This window comes from Nilaparvata lugens, chromosome X (genome assembly GCF_014356525.2).
Source record: "Nilaparvata lugens isolate BPH chromosome X, ASM1435652v1, whole genome shotgun sequence".
Classification (NCBI taxonomy): Eukaryota; Metazoa; Arthropoda; class Insecta; order Hemiptera; family Delphacidae; genus Nilaparvata; species Nilaparvata lugens.
The window spans coordinates 81,935,401-81,954,236 of NC_052518.1; the positions used below are offsets into that span (position 1 = coordinate 81,935,401).

An 18,836-nucleotide genomic window follows, 5' to 3' on the forward strand; every position below is an offset into this window, starting at 1 on the left:
ACTTTCAAAACAAAAATCTAAAGCTTTAGCTATACTGCGTAGTTAAATTCTATAAGGAAAGATAGACTGACAGAATATGGAGAATGTTTTCAACTTAGAAATGCAATATCTCGACTATTAATGGTTATTATGTTACAATTTTCTATGATAAGACTAATTCAACATAGTATTATTAGATAGAAGTATTATTTTTTTTTTAGTTTATGAAAATACCATTTTTATAAATTTCGTTTCTTCATTTTCACCTACTAATTGACGTTTTATAAAGAAACTCTTTTTGAACTTTTGATTTGTATTTAAGTTCTTCAATGACTTTTGAAACAAAAATCTATGAAAAGAGAAAAAAAAGAATTGTTGGGCTAGCCAACCAAAGTGACATTACGGCCAACAATCTAACATAACACTTCTATTACTCATGAATGGTGCATTTGACGGAAAAATCTTACTGAGCAGATATTACTTGGAATTCAATTATACATATTATAAAGTGATCATAAAGTGATTTTACAGGAAATAAATGTTTACTTGAAAAATTTTTCCAAGTCCTATATATAGCGCTAATCGCTAATAATCTCATAAACGGTGCATCTGACGGGAAAATTGTACTGAACAAAAATTGCTTAGAATTTGATTATACATTTATTAGAGAGAGAGAGTGCGAGAGCGCGAGTGGAGAGGGGGGGAGAGTGAGAAGGAGTGTGTTTAAGAGAGATAGGTAGCTCTCATATTATATTGCATATAAGACTTATATAGTAGGTCGCGACCAAGACCAATGACTTACAACAACCAAGACGTGGAGGCCCAGTCTAGGATTTGCCAACACTAGCATGTGATGGGCCAACATCTGTTCTGGTTGGATTTGCCGATGTGGGGTACCCAACAATTGGTTTGATGGCCCAACGTCTGCTCTGGTTGGATTTGCAAATGTGGGGTTACCCAACAATTGGTTTGATGGCCCAACGTCTGCTGTGGTTGGATTTGCCAATGTAGGGTTACCCAACAATTGGTTTGATGGCCCAACGTCTTTTTTGGTTGGGTGTGCCAACCAACCAAATCCCTCCAATGCCAACAATATTCCATCGTTGGGCCAACAAAGTGTGCTACTGGGGTATATATTGAAAATGTAATTACTACCAATTTTACACAGCTAAAATAATTAAAATTCACTTCACTCAATAATCAAACCATTTTTTTGAGGAGTTGAGCTGAGGAACAGAAAGACAAGTGCCATTTTTGAATCAGAAGGAATATGATGGAAGTTGAAGCAAGAAAAGGCAAACTAACCAATGTTGAGTGAGCAAAGAGATTGGAAAATAAATTAAATCAACCTCAATATGAAATAATAATCAAAATGTTAGTACTTAATTCTGCCACAAGAGCAGACCTACACTAACAGCTGTCTCTAAATGAATTCTCAGCTGAGTCAAATGCGCTAAATTCAAATGAAAGAACATGAATGACAAACTTAAAACGGAACATGTGATTGTAGATTTAACACATGTCTCAACACTGGTCATGAGGACAATGCTGTGGGGATTGTGGTTCATGTATTTTAACTCTATTTTGGGGATTCAAGTCTACATTGGTTATGGGCCAATGTAGGGATATTTTGATTCACCAACTGTTGGGAAATTGAGTTGACAATGTTGTGGGCCAGTGTTTGGATATTATGATCTGCCAACCCCAGGTAGCACAAACAGTTGGGCCAATATAGGAAAATGGTTGGCCAAAATGGTAGGCCAACCGTTAGACATGTCGCGCTTAGAACAGTTGGGAAGATATTGGCATATCCAACAAAACCACTCAAAACCCTACAACTGTCCAACTTGATTCCAACCTAGCCTCATCTTATCCAACCAATTCCCAATGATTACCCAACCCAGTATCATCTAATCCAACTGATTCCCAACTATTTACCCAACCCAGCCTCATATAATCCAACTAATTCCCAATGATTACCCAACCCAGCCTCATCTAATCCAACTGATTCCCAATTATTACCCAACTCAGCCTCATCTAATCCAACTAATTCCCAATGATTACCCCAGGTTTACCCTACCCCCAATAAGAGATGGGGGGAGGGCGGATTATGTGCCTCCTAGTAGCTGGCTGTAACAAACATTATTGTACAAGAAAATATTGCAGGTCTATGCCCTGGGGTAGGCAGGTCTATGGGGTCTATGGGGGTCCCCATAGACCTGCCTACCCCAGGGCATAGACCTGCAATATTTTCTTGTACAATAATGTTTGTTACAGCCAACTACTAGGAGACACATAAGCCGCCCTCCCCATCTCTTATTGGGAATAGGGTAAACCTGGGGTAATCATTGGAATTTAGTTAGATTATATGAGGCTGGGTTGGGTATTAATGAGGTATATGAGGCTGGGTTGGTAATATTGGATTATTAATGTAAAATATTTCATGATAATTCATATTGTATTTCTATCATAATATAGTCCATAGATTGACCGATGGATTGAAGATCTTATTTTACTGAACCATTAATGTATATTTAAATTATTGTTCAGTACAATAAGATCTGTAACCCATCAACATAAACTTTTCAAGATAAATATGAGCATTTATAAATACTTCAGTACCAATAAAATCTTCCATATTTGTGTACTCATGAGCTAACATAAATTTTATACTACACTACGGTATCTTGCAGCAAGCATTATTGGACACAAAAATGTTGCAGTTGAATGAGCCCTCTCAAGTAAACATAAATGTGAAATACAATATATTTCATAATTGTACAATCCAAATATAACTTTGTATGATGATGTGGAGTCAAGCAATAGGTTACATCAAATGAAAATAATATATTATTGGAAAATGTTTTAATTCAAATTTATCATAGAACATAATATTATGTTTTCAGGAAAATGTAATTGTATAATATAAAGTTTAACAATTATTGTTCTATCACAATAAATGTATACAATTTCAATATTTGATCCAAATATAAAACTGAACACTTTCCACTATATTATGAAAAAAGGTTAGCAAAGAAAGTAATGTTACTTCTTAATAATAAACAAACAAAAAAAAAAGAAAAGAGATTGAAGCAACAAATGATGCTAACTATAATTATTATGATAGCAAGTTTCAAATTATAACATTTAAGCCATAATATAACAGAATCATAATAATAAGTTTAACTGAGCAGACGAGAATGTTAGAGTTTTTACATATTACGAAATATGGTACTTACACAAAAGTCTCTCTTGTTTAGAAAAATGTGGTAGAAAGTTTATAACAATGTCTAAAACTAGATCCTATGACTAATAAAAACCAAAAAGATTAATGTATCTTATCAAAAACCTTTCATATACAAAGTGGAATCATTCACATGTGAAGTAGGCTACATCTACATCTATTTTTACATCAATGTAAAAATGATTTGAATATGGGTTACTTATAACTTGAATCTTCTTGTGTTATTCTGTTAAGTTAGTCTTTTTTGAAATTTCCTGTTGCATGAGAAAATTCTAGATTTCACTATTCAACAGGGTTGTGGTACAAATTGCACCACTTAACAGAATTTAAAGGAGAGTGATAACCCTTAGTATCTACATATAACAGCTGAAATTTCAGTAAACTACTACATCTAACAGCTGAAATTTGGTTAGCCTACTTCGTAAGAGCCTAGAACACATTTCTCCTGAATTCTTCTACTCATTATACCTCCAAGTAGTTACACAAAAAATTAATCTTCAATACAGATTGGCAGAAATACGTGATAAACAACTTTATGAAAGTGACAATATATTAATCTGATAATATATTAATCAGAAGTTGGAACATAATATTGAATTATCATGAAGAATTGAAAAGATTTCTTTCACTTGAATGCAAACTACTATAATATCTTTTGAAATGAGTTGTACATTATTCTTTGTACCCATGGTAGTAAAAAAATAAAAGCACAAATTGTCATTGACCACATGATTATAACATAGCTGAAGTATCAAATTGACTTCTAATATAGAAGTCAAATAACTAAAAGAAATAGAAAATAAATAGAAGTAGCTGAATAACTTTTAATAATAGATACAATAGCTATGAAGCTGCTAAATAACTTTTAATATAATAGGTATAATATAATAGATATAGTGTCACAAAAAATGTGATTGGTTTTAAATTATTAAAACTTCGAAGTTTTCCAACATATTTCTGGGTTTGTGGTATTGCCCAATTTAAGAAAACGTTATACTTATTTAATATAAGTAGTACTGAAAAGAGATTTACTCGAGGAAAAAATATTCATTATGTCACGAAATGGAACACTTTAAAGCACTAAAGCTGGTACAATCTTTTTGTTTTCTGGATTGACCACATAATTAAGACTATGAGAATGGATAATGGAACTGCATGGGAATGGATACACATGAAAAGGACAATTTAAGAAGACATCGACTGTACAAGGATCAATGCTTCAAAGACCCCGACATCCCATTAGGTGCAATAATCCAGATTTAGGCCCTGGTTGTAGTTCTTTATAGTATCAATTGATTATTGTTGACGTTTTTCAATTGGGTCATAAAACAAACTTAGAAATGTAAAAAAAAATTATAATTTTTCTATGTTAGAAAAAAGAACAGATTTTGTAAAAACTCAGTCCATATTTTCAAATTCAATAGAATGAATACATATTACAGTATGGTACACATACAAAAGTGTCTTGATTAGAAAAATTTGGTAGGAGCATACATTTGCAGTGTATTTGGTCTGGGTCTAATAACTTATTCATTTTTTGTAATGAATGGACAGAATAAATACCCAACTTGCTACTACCAAAGGGTACCTGATAGAAGTCTTCTCTATACTGAAACTTATCACATTTCAATGCAAACCCACCTTCTTTGCACTTTTTAATATTTCTTACAATAACCATTTCATTATCTTTGGTAAGGAGACAACCATCCTTGTAGCCAAGTCCAATAGAGCAGGATATTTTTGACGAGAAAGGTATAGATTTGATTCCATTATTGAATCTATCTTTCCTAACTACAATTTTTTCATCTTTTTTAAACTTTGTCGCATCTATTTCTCCTAACCTTTTTACAACCTGCTCAAGAGTGTGATTAGGTGATCTGATCATTCTCTTAATCACCTTCATAAAATTTTCAAATGGAAAAGCTGAAAAGTTGTCCAAGCAACCAAAATTTTCTACGTCTTTTGTGAGGTGACTTAAGTTGTGGAAGTTATAAATCAATAGCTCTTTACCATAAATCTCTGGGATGAATTTTAGAAATGAATCAATTAGTTCTTGAGCATATCTTCTCCAATTGGCATCATAGGACTTACCACTGGCAAGTATGTAAATGCTGACATGAAAGGCAACAAAATGGTCATATAAATCTTTAGGAAGTATTTTATCCAGAACAACTGGACCTAAATAGAGAATAAATGTCCGATACTCTGTGGCTTTCCAGAACTTAAAAACATTCAATGATCTTGGTTTTCGGGAAAATTCACGTGGCATGTGATTCGCAGCAATCGTTATTAATCTCTCAGAAATAGTATTAATTGAACATGCTCTCAGTTTACATTTTCTTGGACCTTTTTCTACCCATATTCTAATCAGCTTTTTCATGACACCCAAGCATAATAAGTGTAAATAGTCAAGGGGAACATTGGAAACTAGTCCAATAGATATTTCAGATAATACAGTGTGACCACGTTGATGTTCATCTATGTACTCTAAACTATTGAAACTTTCATTTGTTCTTGGATGAGATTTTTCAATTTCCCAAATCATTCTTCTATTAAAACTAGTGCCCTCTTGAATACATTTTTCACAACCATGAGAGGAGCAATGAGACACAATACATTTTACAAATTGCCGAGCAGGAGCGTCAGCTATTATACAGCTAACTCTAAAAGCAAATTTCACATCATTGACCATGATACCATTTCTCTCAAGATCAAGGCATTCATTTACAAATGGTTGTAGAAATTCATTAGCACTAGAAGGTTTATGCTTCCCACAGTAAATCCCAATTATGAAGGGTTGCCTATCATCAACTTGATCTACAATTCCTAATATGGGCCAGAACGCTGTTGTTGAGCTGGAAGTTATAGGTAGTCCATCAACATTTACGGAAATAGTTATTAACATTATGCCTTGACTTGAAAATTCATCAGCAATCTCTTTCATACATGGATAATATATTGAATTGATTTTCAATTTCATGCGTCCTTTTCCTACACCACCTTTGTTGTTGCCTCTTACTCAATTCATAAGTCATTGTTGATGTAATATGAACTAAAACTTTAGTAATTTTAGTTTGAAGAGATTGCTGAAGAATTTTTAAAGTCAAGGAATAATATACAGAGGGGTGCAAAAGTGTGGGGTGCAAATACAGTGTGTTGACTGTGAATGCAAACAATTTGAACACAAAAGGAAGTAAGTGTATTGGTGAAGTACAACACTTTTAAGAGTTGATTTCTTTTTCTTAACGCTCTTAAAATAGATTGTAAAAGTTTAGTTTTTGTAGAAATAAACCTACTTATTTTTTAACATATTTAATTACTGTATACCTACTTTTGCACCCCTCTGTATAACATAGCTTTATACCACACATGTAAACATAGCTTTCATAGTTTTCAGCCAAACTTCTGAATAAACTAATATTTTAGAGATACATTTGCTTACACAGACTTTGTTTCAACTCAATTAGCTTTACTTTTACGTCTCTCCTCCCGTCCTCCATCACGATCTTTGGCAAATCGAAACCAACTTTTGGCTTTTTCAATTATGTCGAACTCACTTCCTGATTCGGTCTGCTTATTATTGCGAACAACACCTGTAATAGAATAATAAGATGACTCACTGATATTTTTGTTAATTCTTAACACTAGAGGATTAAAGTAAGTTAAACATGGAACAACTGGTATCTATTATTGTATTACTGTAAATGGAAGAATGTGCCAGACCAATATTGAGCATACAGCCTGCCACACATAGCAGCTAGTCCGCGGACACAGCCTTTTATGGTGTCATTTCTTGTGGTGAAATGAAACATCAAAATCCTATCAATCTACTGTGCAACATGCTCATGATCCTCACCATGTATTCTCTAGTATCCATGATACATTCTGTTGAAATGTGAAGGAAATATCAAATTAATACTTAAATAGTATTTAAGTGAGTTCAAATTCAAGAGAACTAACACGATAATGTTGGTGGAACCTTTTATTATTATTATTATGTTGGTGGAACCCAGCAATAGCGCCGTTATTTATAGAGAAAAATTCAAGTTCTATGTGTCATTGGGAAAAATCATACTTACGGAAAATTATGTCTTTAATTTTCAACTGAAGCAAAGCATTCTTGCCATTTTTTCCCGTCCAATTATAAGATTGTGCCAGTTTGTTCGAGAATAATTGAGCTAGTGTTTTTCTGACAACATAATCTACTGTTTTGCCCCCTACCCGACCAAGATATTGAACCTGAAAATGAACACACTGATTAATTCACATTAATAACAAAATTAGAAAAGGTAAACTCATGTAATTCACTTTTCTACTCACAGCTCATTCATTATTGAGTTGCAAACGCGTTTCGATCTCTGGTGCTCATCTTCAGTGCTTTGAGCTACAAGTTGTGCTACAAGCATTGAAGATGAGCACCAGAGTTTGAAACGCGTCTGCAACTCAAAAGTAAGTAAACTGTAATGCAAGTAGGAAAGAGAATTATTTATTATTATTACAATATTATTCGAGTTATTTAATACAGTTTAAAAAAGTATAAATAATAGCAACTATCATAGAGTATGTATTAATTTCAACTTTGGTCACCAATAGATATTGCTTAAAAATAAGAGACATGAAATAAATGTGAAATTTTCAACTCTAACAAAATTACCTCATAATTTGAATTGGATGAGTGGTTTTTGAGTAATTAAGTATTCAATGACAGTGAGTGGGCCTATTTCAGAAATATTAAAAAAATCTATACGCTATTATATCGGAAACCAAGGTCAATATAAGAAAACTTTCATAATTTTATTAATAATTAATCCATGTAATAATTTTTGTTGGAGATATAATGTAAAGTCCAAGGTTGACGGCTCTTACAAATTGTGTCACATTACAACCAAGTGTTATGGGACACTGTATGTTCATAATCTTCCACCACCTACTCACTGTGCGGCACATCAAGCTATTAATATAAGAGATAGTAAGGATGAGTGTTTGAAATACATTTTTCTACTACTTACTACTTATACTATTACTTTATTACTTTATATACTTTATTACTACTTACTACTACAGACTACTTACTAGGAGGTTTTGGTTTTGCTTAGATTCCAGCCACACTTCGAGATTCTCTACTTCCTCCTTCTCATTACAGGGGAGAGGAGGAATTGAGGTTGTTGTCAATGTTTCGGTAGAAGGTTGTTGCTTGTTTAGTCCAGCTATTTGAGGAAGAATATTTTCCAAATATTCTTTCAATTTGACAATTTCCAATTCCAATTTCGCAATGCGATTTGCAACCACATTCAATCCTGGAAAAGAGCATTTTGTTTAATAATCTTCCTTTTTTTAATAATTATCAAATATTTACAATCTCTATGGTAAGCCGTTCACTAGATTATGGCGTAACAACAAATGGAACTGGTATCATGTAATCAATTCCACTTCATCATTTATTTATGATGAAATTCCAATGTGCATTATAATGAGAGAATAACAGAGTAGAATTGAAAATAAAATTAAAATTGCTCAATATTTATGAGAAATATTAATTTAATATTAGTAACCTATTGAAATTGATATAGAAATTAGTTAATATTAATAAAAAAAGCTTAAGAGTACATTCAAAAATTGCGGTTGATGTCCTGAATAAAACATTTTTGTTTAATAGTTATTTGATTTTTTCATGTTGACTAAATGCTATTGGTGTGAGTCATATTATGATAATATATTTCTTACATCAATACTGGAGTAGTCACTTTACTTCTTAGGCCTATACTATACTGATCCATTTTTTTGCTGACTGGTGACCATATGATCTATACTACTATGTAGCCTATACAGTATGTGTATTGGTTGACTAAATCGCCCTGTATAGTATAGCCCAAACTGTAATATAGACTAGAATTAATTTTGATATAAACAGTGCAACTTACCAGACTGAGTCACAGTTGTTCTCTCAATAGAGGAATTTGCAGGACTCGATATTACTGAGGACAATGGTGTTGCAAATAATTGTGGAAAGGTAGAGTCTCTCTGAGACTGGCTCATTGGCGGAGATGGAGCACGAGCAGGATAGCAATATTGGTCTTTCGAGAAAAGAGTTTTCTTGACATTTTGTGAGCATTCATCTCCAGATGAATCACTGCTGGAAAAAATATCTTTTTTGTGATTTTCCGTTTCTTCTTCCATCTAATACCAATACATCATCACCTTCTGTTTGTAAGTCAGATTCTTTTTCGGCCAATCTTTCCTTCTCTCGTGCCTTCAATAGTTCATCTGTAATAACAATAAATTATAGATATTAATACTATCAAGGCTGATGCACTGTCTAAAATACTGCAACAGAATACAGAACTATGTTGCTTGGTTCTTTTATGCTTATTACCCTATACTGGATTTTAGAACGCATTATGGAAGATTGGCTTTTGGTTCCTTAATGCAAAATACCCTATCCTAGATAGAAATTTATGATTTATACATTACTATATATATAATATATAGGCTACTTTAGTGTTGAAATTGACCTTGTCCGAAAACACTCTACACACATGATTAGTAAAAAGATCATACTAATTCCCCATAAAAATAGACTGTAGTGTCAAAAATTATTAATATATTTGGAAATTTAAATGCGCTATTCGTAATTCGTCATGGAAGATAAACTGAATATTTCCATAATAAATTCTTTACGAATGTATCTTGTTCCTCAAATACCACGGATACTTGGAAAATTTGAAATTTTACTCTGGAAAACCGGGAGTTACTCTTAATTTTTTTGTTTTAAAATAGGTGGCCACTCTGTATTCAGGAAATCTTTGTTCAAATGTATTTGCATGAAAAATACTACTAACCACTAGTATAAAGGCATCGCCTCACGGGAAACAGGGTCCATTTACTTTCATCAGGTGCAACACCGTCTATTAGTGCCTTGTTGAACTGCATTGACATTTTAAAGGGCGGCCAAAAAACTTCTTTTTTGGCTGGTGTTAACCATTCGCGTCTCACAACAGCTGTTTTATTCTCTTCCGAACCTCCAAATTCAATAACCGCAAACATTCTGTCCAGAACAATAAAAAAATATTCTACTTAACTTAAGACTCATAACACCAATCAGACATTAACTTAATGCTTCAAGTGCCTTGAAGCATTAATACCAGTATACTTTTCAATATTATAACTAATTCATGAAATGTTTGATAAATAAGTGAGTATCGCAAGAATAAACATTTGATCTCTTGTGCGAGAATGTCTCTGGAAAGAATAATGGAAAAGTCTCAAGTTTTAGTTAGGTTAGGCTATGTCAGTTTAAGCCATGTTTACACCAAAGTTAATAAAACAAAATAATGTTAATAACTTTTGTGATTAACTTATTATTATATTATATAAACCTATATATTACATAACTTATTATATAAAAGTTATTGACAATTGTGTAATTAACTCTGGTGTAAACGCAGCTAGTCACAGAAAACGGCAATTCTGAGGTTGCATTTACAGAGATCAGGATACATTATATTATTTATTAGAATGTTATAATTTATCTCGTAATGGTATAAGTAATTATTTATTGAAAAAGTGAGAAACAGAAATCAGCATATTATGAATATATTGAAATACATGAGTAAGTTAGTGTAACACGAGGAAAATTAATTATAGGTTATAAAAGGTGAGTTGAAAATCCATAGGTTGTTTTTAAGCAGCAACAATAGTTCAGTAAAATCTACCATACTTAAGAAACAAGAGAGTATAGGTATTTTATAAAGATTAAATGTAAAAGACTACAATTTAAATATCTTACCTTTTTGTTGAATAATCCAGCAGAACCGGATTTGAGAGAAATCAAAAATGTACATGTACAAAAGACCAAAGCAGGAAACAGCAACGAAGATCGATGAGTATTTAAATATCGATATTATCAAATATCGATAATATCAAGTATTGATATTTTGGGTCCATAATCGATATTTATATTGAGTTGTGTATTAAATTTCTGTTCTGATAATATTGCATAAATTATTATCATTCCAATGAGTTGAGCTATTTAAATAAGACTGATGATGAATATAATAGGCCAATTCATTGATAATCAATGATACAAATTTCCATAATATTTATTATGCAACTGGCTTCTGATTATCATCAATAGTATCAGTTTCAAACTATCGATTCTGTCTTGTTAAACAATTCATCTGATATGGTATCGATATTTATCTTTCGATAAGTTTGCTACTCTAATCCACAAATACCGCGAATTTTTAAGTACAAAAGCTTATATTTCTTTGATACTTTTTCATATTAAAATGCTAAAATTAATAGAGTAACTACATATTCCTATGATTCCACATTGGAAAATATTGTTTTTGAAGTGTATTAAAAGTTCATGTTTAACAAAATATGATTGAAAATAGAAAAATGAAAATGTGGAAGCTTCCAGCAAGCTGATAACTTCAATGATAGATAGACTTCTAATGAATGAAGCATGTTTTCAACTTAAAAATGCAATTTCTTGGCTATTTATGATTAAAATTCAATGATTTTCTAGGATAAGGTATATTTTAAGTAGAATTACAAAATAATAATATAATTTTTTCAAATTTCATGAAAATACAATTTTTATATATTTTGCCTCTGCATTTTCACCCACTAATTATTGGTTTATAAAAAAACTCCTTTTGAACTTTTGATTTGTTTTCAAGTTCTTTAATGACTATCAAAATGATAATTGAAAAAAAGTGAAAAAAGTATTGTTGGGTTAGCCAACCAAAGTGACATGCCGGCCTACAATCTGTTTTATATACATTATTATAGTAGGCCGGCATGTCACTTTGGTTGGCTAGTCCAACCACTAATATTATTTTCCAATTATCATTTTCAATATTTCAATTATTAAAGAACTTTATTAATCAAAGCTGATTTACTACTTTATTTATTACATCTTTATTACTTAATGCTGATTAATCAGAATTCAAGCTCTGGGTTGGGGAATTCAACTGTGGTTTCGATTGGGCCAACACCACTCCTGTTGGATTTCCCATCATGAGATCAAATAACTTGAAATTTGATTGTGTTAGAGATTCTGTATCCAAATTTACATCAAGGATGGTTTGTTTAAAACAAGTCTCTAGTATTACTTGTCAATTTTATCAATTGTTGGAATTGCCAATAATAACTGAAGTAGGGCCAATAGCTACTATTGTTGGGCTTTCCTACATCTTATATGCCAACAAACTTTACATTGGCCCAACCGCTACAATGCCAACCAACCACTTCCCTACCTTTCCCAACAATGTCGACAATAATCCTACAGTGGCCCACTGATGTGTGCTACCTGGGACTGTTCGAAAATCGAGTCCACATTGTTTATGGGCCAATGTTGGGATATTGTGATTTACCAACTGTTGGAAAATCAAGTTGACAATAGTCATGGGCCAATGTTGGGATAATACAATTTGCCAACTGTTGGAAAATCAAATCCACATTGGTCATGGGCCAATGTTGGGATATTGTGATTCACCAACTGTTGGGAAATCGAGTTGACAATAGTCATGGACCAATGTTGGGATATTGTGATTCACCAACTGTTGGGAAATCAAGTTGACAATAGTCATGGGCCAATGTTGGGATAATACAATTTGCCAACTGTTGGAAAATCAAATCCACATTGGTCATGGGCCAATGTTGGGATATTGTGATTCACCAACTGTTGGGAAATCGAGTTGACAATAGTCATGGGCCAATGTTGGGATATTGTGGATGTGCCAACAGTTGGATATGCCAACCATCCTAGCAGTGGCCCAATGTTGGTGATTAGTTGGCAAAACAACCAACCATTTCCCTACCAGAATTACCATTACACTCCAATTGGCCAACCATTCATGCTACATGGGATGTGCAGGTAACTTATTAACCTCGGTGCTTCTTAGAGTTGCTCTTTTTCCTGCATACAAGCGTGAAACTAGTCTCAGTCTCCGTGACATATTGTTCTGCCAGGCGCTGGGAAATCTGCTATATATATTGAAAATGTAATTACTACGAATTTTACACAGTTAAAATAATTAAAATTCACTTCACTCAATAATCAAACCATTTTTTGAGGAGTTGAGCTGAGGAACAGAAAGACAATTGCCATTTTTCAATCAGAAGGAATATGATGGAAGTTGAAGCAAGAAAAGGTCACTTAAATGAATTCTCAGCTGAGTCAAATGTGACTCGAATGTGATTTGTTCTGTGGAAACTATTGCCAAGGTAAAAGTCATCTAGTTTTACAAAAGACAATTGAGCCTCTCTACACCAGTGCTCACTCAAACAAATAATATCAACGCTGCAACAGCAAACTCATTTAACATATCCTCCTTATTGATCAAACCCTGCATGTTGATAAATCCTAATTTCAATTTTCTAAAAAAGAGTTTCGAAGCTGTATATCAATGACAGATGAGTCACTGATTTCCATGTTTGAACCACTAGTTTGAGTTGACAAGTCTATCGGGATCGAGCCAATGCGAGAACGGTCACAGGAAAAAAGGGTCACATGGCGAAGGGGGCTGCTCTCCACCATCACTCGAAATCAAGTCCGTAGATAGTGCCTCTGTCATCATGATGGGCGTCTCCGAATTGACACACAGTCCTGCAGCAATGTTCATTATGACAATGTTAAATATATTTTCTACCTAGGTAGTTCAGGTGATGACCATGTGTTGTGTGGAAGCATGTTTCTAAAGAGCTCAAGTCCGAAAAATACACGTTTGAGAATTGTTCACTTATATCTTTCAAGCGTTCATGGTTTTTGCAATCTCCTTATTTACACGTGACCAAGAGGGTATGTCATATTGATGAGGCACTGAGAAGATTAGAACGTTATTGTGTTGCAAATCCTCAATTCTCAATTTCAATGATTGAATGAAATTATTAGCTTCATTACATGCAGCATCATTTGTTCCTGCGAGAATGACAGCAAGGTTTTTGTTGTCCATATCAGAGCATATATTTATACACTCTTCAGTGACCTCATCGAATTTCGCTCCAGGTTTCATCATGTGAAAAATTTTAAAATCATTCATTGATCTGATTCTATTAGCCACCTGTCTTCCCTGACTGGCTGAAAAACATTGTATTTTAACTTGGCAGTTGTTATCACGCGCTCTAGAACTGTTCAACTGTTTCCGAGAGTTGTTATTATACTGTCTTGCTGGTTTAAAGGCACCATCTACGCCGGATACTGCAGAGACTAAATTCCCAGTTTTCTGCCTTGAGAGTGCATTCTTGAACCTTTCTTCCATCTCAATTTTATCCTCCCAACGACGCTGTCTCAGTTCCATCAATTCCATTTGTATACCCTTCAGTTTTCCATGTACATTGAAACAATCAACACATGAAATTTTCGTTTTTGTTTGAGTCTACATATTTACATTCAACAGCTACTTCCTAATTCTTTTTGCTATCTTTTTCACCAATTAACTTCTTCAATCTATCTTCAGATTTTAATAAATCATTCACCCTAGCTCTTAATCTTTTAATTTCACATTCTGACTGTTTCTCCATGTTCAGAGAATCCTCAAAACATTGGGCTCTCCTTTGTTTTTCATCATGCAACTCTTTCTTAAGAATGGAGTTCTCTTCCAATACTTCAGTCAAATGAAGCTGAAGATCAGTATTCGTTTTTAAACAAGCATCCAAACGATATAATGTACTAATCAGATGGGGAACTACATCAACTATTGCATCGCTTGAATATCATGAAGAAATGACACCAAGTGCCCTGTGAATCTGTACAGCTAATTCAATAACCTCGTCATGCATTAATACGTCAATTAGTTGCACACCATCCTCACTTGACAATTTTGATAGCTCACTACGTACTCGCCTTGTAAGCATTTTGCTATGTTAATCGAAGATAAATAAATTCATTAATCTGAACCAGATAAATCTCAGCAAATAGGACAGGATACTCAGGAGAAAAAAGGAGTCGCCAAGACAGCTTTCATGGCCTTATTAGTGTGGAAGAGGAAGCTCCTGATAACATAGGAAACAAATATAGGAAAAGAGGGCACCTACCTAACAGGAAACTTGTTTGAAATTGGCGCGGTTATAAAGTCAGACAGCTGCTTGTGTTCAGTAGACTCTGTTCCTATGGACGCATATAATATGTTTCTTCAAAAAGGTATTTGAAAGAAGGAAGCTGTCAGTATAATGACAAGTGGCTTACAAAAATGTGCTTAGAATGTTATAACAAAAAAATGTGATGAAACTATAGAGTAAAAACTATATAATAATTTTTCAACAATTTTTTTCATACATATATATAGCCTAATACATATATATATATAATATATATATATATATATATATATATATATATATATATATATATATATATATATATATATATATGTAGGTATACGCACTTTTGAAGCCAATTTCTCTGTACTGACGGACCTTTGGAGCCACCCTTGGCTTCATAAACTGACTTCAAACTGCGGTAGTTTTAGATAAATCTACAGCTTTTTGAGCCAAACAGCAGTTTGAAGCCAGGTGGCTTTGAAATGCGGCACTAGCCGTTTGGAGCCACTTTATATGACTCGATGGCTTCAAAGTGCTGTGTATATATCAATCAAAGTATCCACTACAATGTATTCACCATAATGCACCTCTACCGGTTTTATAGAAATCCTGTCAGTATGTTTCAGAATGAAATAACAATAGTACATGGTTTTTCATGTATTTGAAATCATCCAATGAATATTTGTGCTCAATCAATAAAGTTTTGTATAATATGAGTTGAATCGAATGAAAGTTTAAACCAACTTGAGATATTATTCAATATATCTGCAGTTTAAACATTCAGTCGTTGAGTTTTTCACTCTCATACACCAAATAAAAAATCTTTATTGAGTTTTACTAGATGATATCAATTCATGAGTTGAATTGTTTTTTTTTTTTTTGCAGTTAGGCTATATAGCCTCTATAAATTGTAACTGGATTAGTAGAAACAGACAAAGTAAGTTTATAATTTTTCACTTTATTGCTCAAAACAACAATATAGGCTAAGGCCTCATGAATCAATTTTTGATCATTATAACACATTTACAATTCATAAAATTGGTATTATAGTATATGATTTAAATGTGTGAAGAATACAAACAATAATGTTATTCTGGAGTAGCAGTTGTGATAAAAGTTCAATGACATATTTTACATGATAGTCTTACAAAGTCTAAAATCTTATCATATCTTAACATGAATTTCTAACGAAGAAAATCACTATATTACTTACAATTTTTCACTTCCATACTGACATGCAGTAATAATTTTTATTTAAGAGAAAATTTTCCAACTTACAGACTGGAGGATCGTAAAAGTCCAGTAATCATAAAAGTTCAGTAACATAAAGAGAATAAAATCAAACAGATAATATTGAAATTATTACATAATTCTCAAAATTGAATTAATGATTTTTTGCTATAAAACACGTATAAAATAAACAAACATTTCAATCTATGATAATATTCTTCTTGTAGAAGCACAATTGATTGACTTTAATTGAATTGAAGCATGATATTGACTTCACTCTAATGATTAAAATTCTTCATTAAAGTTCAATGACATATTTTACATGATAGTCTTACAAAGTCTAAAATCTTATCATATCTTAACATGAATTTCTAATGAAGAAAATCACTATATTACTTACAATTACTTACTTCAAATTGCATCACTTCTTCCGTACCTCTTTCTCTCACTAGAAACCCATCCTTTAATTTGGTTTATGTTTAGTCCCTTCAGCTCTTTATGTTTTCTAATAGCTTCTCTACATTCGAAGGGGGTAGGAAGTGCAACATTTTTTCGAGATATAGCTTCATGAAACAATCGTCGTACAGTATGTCTCTCTGGTGTGGTCCATGAATGTCTTGCTGTTGTTTTTTTAGGAGGGGTTAGAAAAATGATGTTTTAGCTCTCCTTTTGACTGCCGATTTTTTTTTATAATTGACCAAGTTATCATTTTTCTCTTCTTCTGTTAGTTCTCTGTCACTGACAGAATTATCAAGCATTATTTCATTTACAACATGCTTTCTACAATTTTCTGCAATATTCTCAGTTTTCTTTTCCTTCACTATATAATCTTGACTTGTCTCAATGGAATTAACATTGAAAATTTTTCCATAATCATCTGGTTTGACATGGACACTTCCATAATTTTCTTCTCCAACTTCAATGTCGACATCTATTTCATCAAGTGTTTTTCCATGGAAATTGTCAATTGTTCCATTATCCATGGCCATCAACAGTCTAGATATTTTTGCCAATTGAATTGCTTCATTTGGCAGTCAATAAAATTGTCTGTGTGTCTTTATGTCATGTCCAAGAAATGAAGCTAGATTTGTCATGTCATTTTCAGTAAAGTTCAGTGCCTGAGCTGTTGTTGCTATTTGTTTTCTCAACAAAGTACCTAAAAGAAGTTCAGGGTGTTTTGCATCAGAACCATAAGCGGCTTCTTTAAGACTGATATACGCAGAGAATGTTCCAGTTTTTGTTCCAAAAACAAATGGACAAGTTTTTGGGATATCTGCATTTTTTCTATTATTCAAAATCAATTGGATTATTTTTACTTGATCCAAGGTGAGGAGCATTGCAGCAGGTTTTAGATGGAGTTTTCCTCTTGTTTCAACCATTACATATTTGCTGGACACAATTTTTTCTGATGCTTTCAATTTTTTGTAGAAAATAGAGTCCTTTGGATATTGTGTCTCTTTTCAAAGTCTGAAATTTCGAATTTTTCAATTTCCCCTCCTCTTTTTCTATTAAACATTTGAATTTGTGCCATAGTCATTTTATTCAATGTGTTGAAAGCATTTTGGTCAAATTTTCTTGTGAGAGTATCTTTAGCTTTTCTTATTTCATCTTCCAGATAACTGTTGAGATTCATTATGTCCTCTGTCAGTGGAACCAGTTGTGTTTTCCCCCCATCTTTTTCTTTGAATAGTTCGAAGTGCATTTCGTCCAACTGTGTTATAGAATTCATGATTATACAATTGCAGCCAACATTCCACTTCTTTTTTCCTCTCCTTGTTGCTATTTTTTATGTAGTGAATGATTCTTCGATCTGCTATCAATTTCATACTTCTACCAATTTCTCCTATTAAGGAGGGAGCAGAATAGTTTTGCCCATCATAGCCTGCTACTGAGTTTGTAGCCTCAACAAATGTGTACAAACATAATGAGTCGGTGAAAATGTGTCATCAAGATTATTTATGGAACAATCAATTTCTTTCATTTTCAATGCTACTTTCCCTACCTGGCGAAGTTTGGTTCTTATCATGTTCTTCAGATGTTGTTCTTTGTTTCGAACACACAAGTAACTGCCATAATCAAGTATGGTCTCATCGTTCAATATGTGATTATACACCTCATTGTGATCCATTCCTGGCAAAACTACTTTTTTCAACATAGGATGTATTTTTTGTTTATCTGCTCTTCAATCATGATGGAACTTGATCTTATTTGAAGGTCTTTTGGAGCAATTTTTTCACCAGTACAAAGTTTATAATGACACCACAACGTAGATTTCGAGTAAAAATTATGGCATCTTGCACATGGCTTCATTGATTTTTCACTGACATCTTGTTTG

General features: G+C 32.9%; 1 protein-coding gene across 2 annotated transcripts; it reads right to left on the minus strand.

The window, feature by feature from the left end:
- Positions 1 to 6,195: 6,195 nt before the first annotated feature.
- Positions 6,196 to 11,073, minus strand: LOC120354481. Of its 2 annotated transcripts, XM_039441725.1 has the most exons (6): positions 11,010 to 11,073; positions 10,063 to 10,268; positions 9,145 to 9,487; positions 8,297 to 8,520; positions 7,303 to 7,462; positions 6,196 to 6,816 (listed from the first exon to the last, which is right to left on the minus strand). In XM_039441725.1, exons 3-6 carry the CDS (start codon positions 9,398 to 9,400, stop codon positions 6,683 to 6,685), a joined length of 774 nt encoding a protein of 257 aa, XP_039297659.1. In that variant the 5' UTR covers positions 9,401 to 9,487; positions 10,063 to 10,268; positions 11,010 to 11,073; the 3' UTR covers positions 6,196 to 6,682. The 2 variants fall into 2 exon arrangements, with proteins under 2 accessions (XP_039297659.1, XP_039297661.1); XM_039441727.1 differs by lacking the exon at positions 10,063 to 10,268 and having other exon boundaries at positions 11,010 to 11,071.
- Positions 11,074 to 18,836: the final 7,763 nt, after the last annotated feature.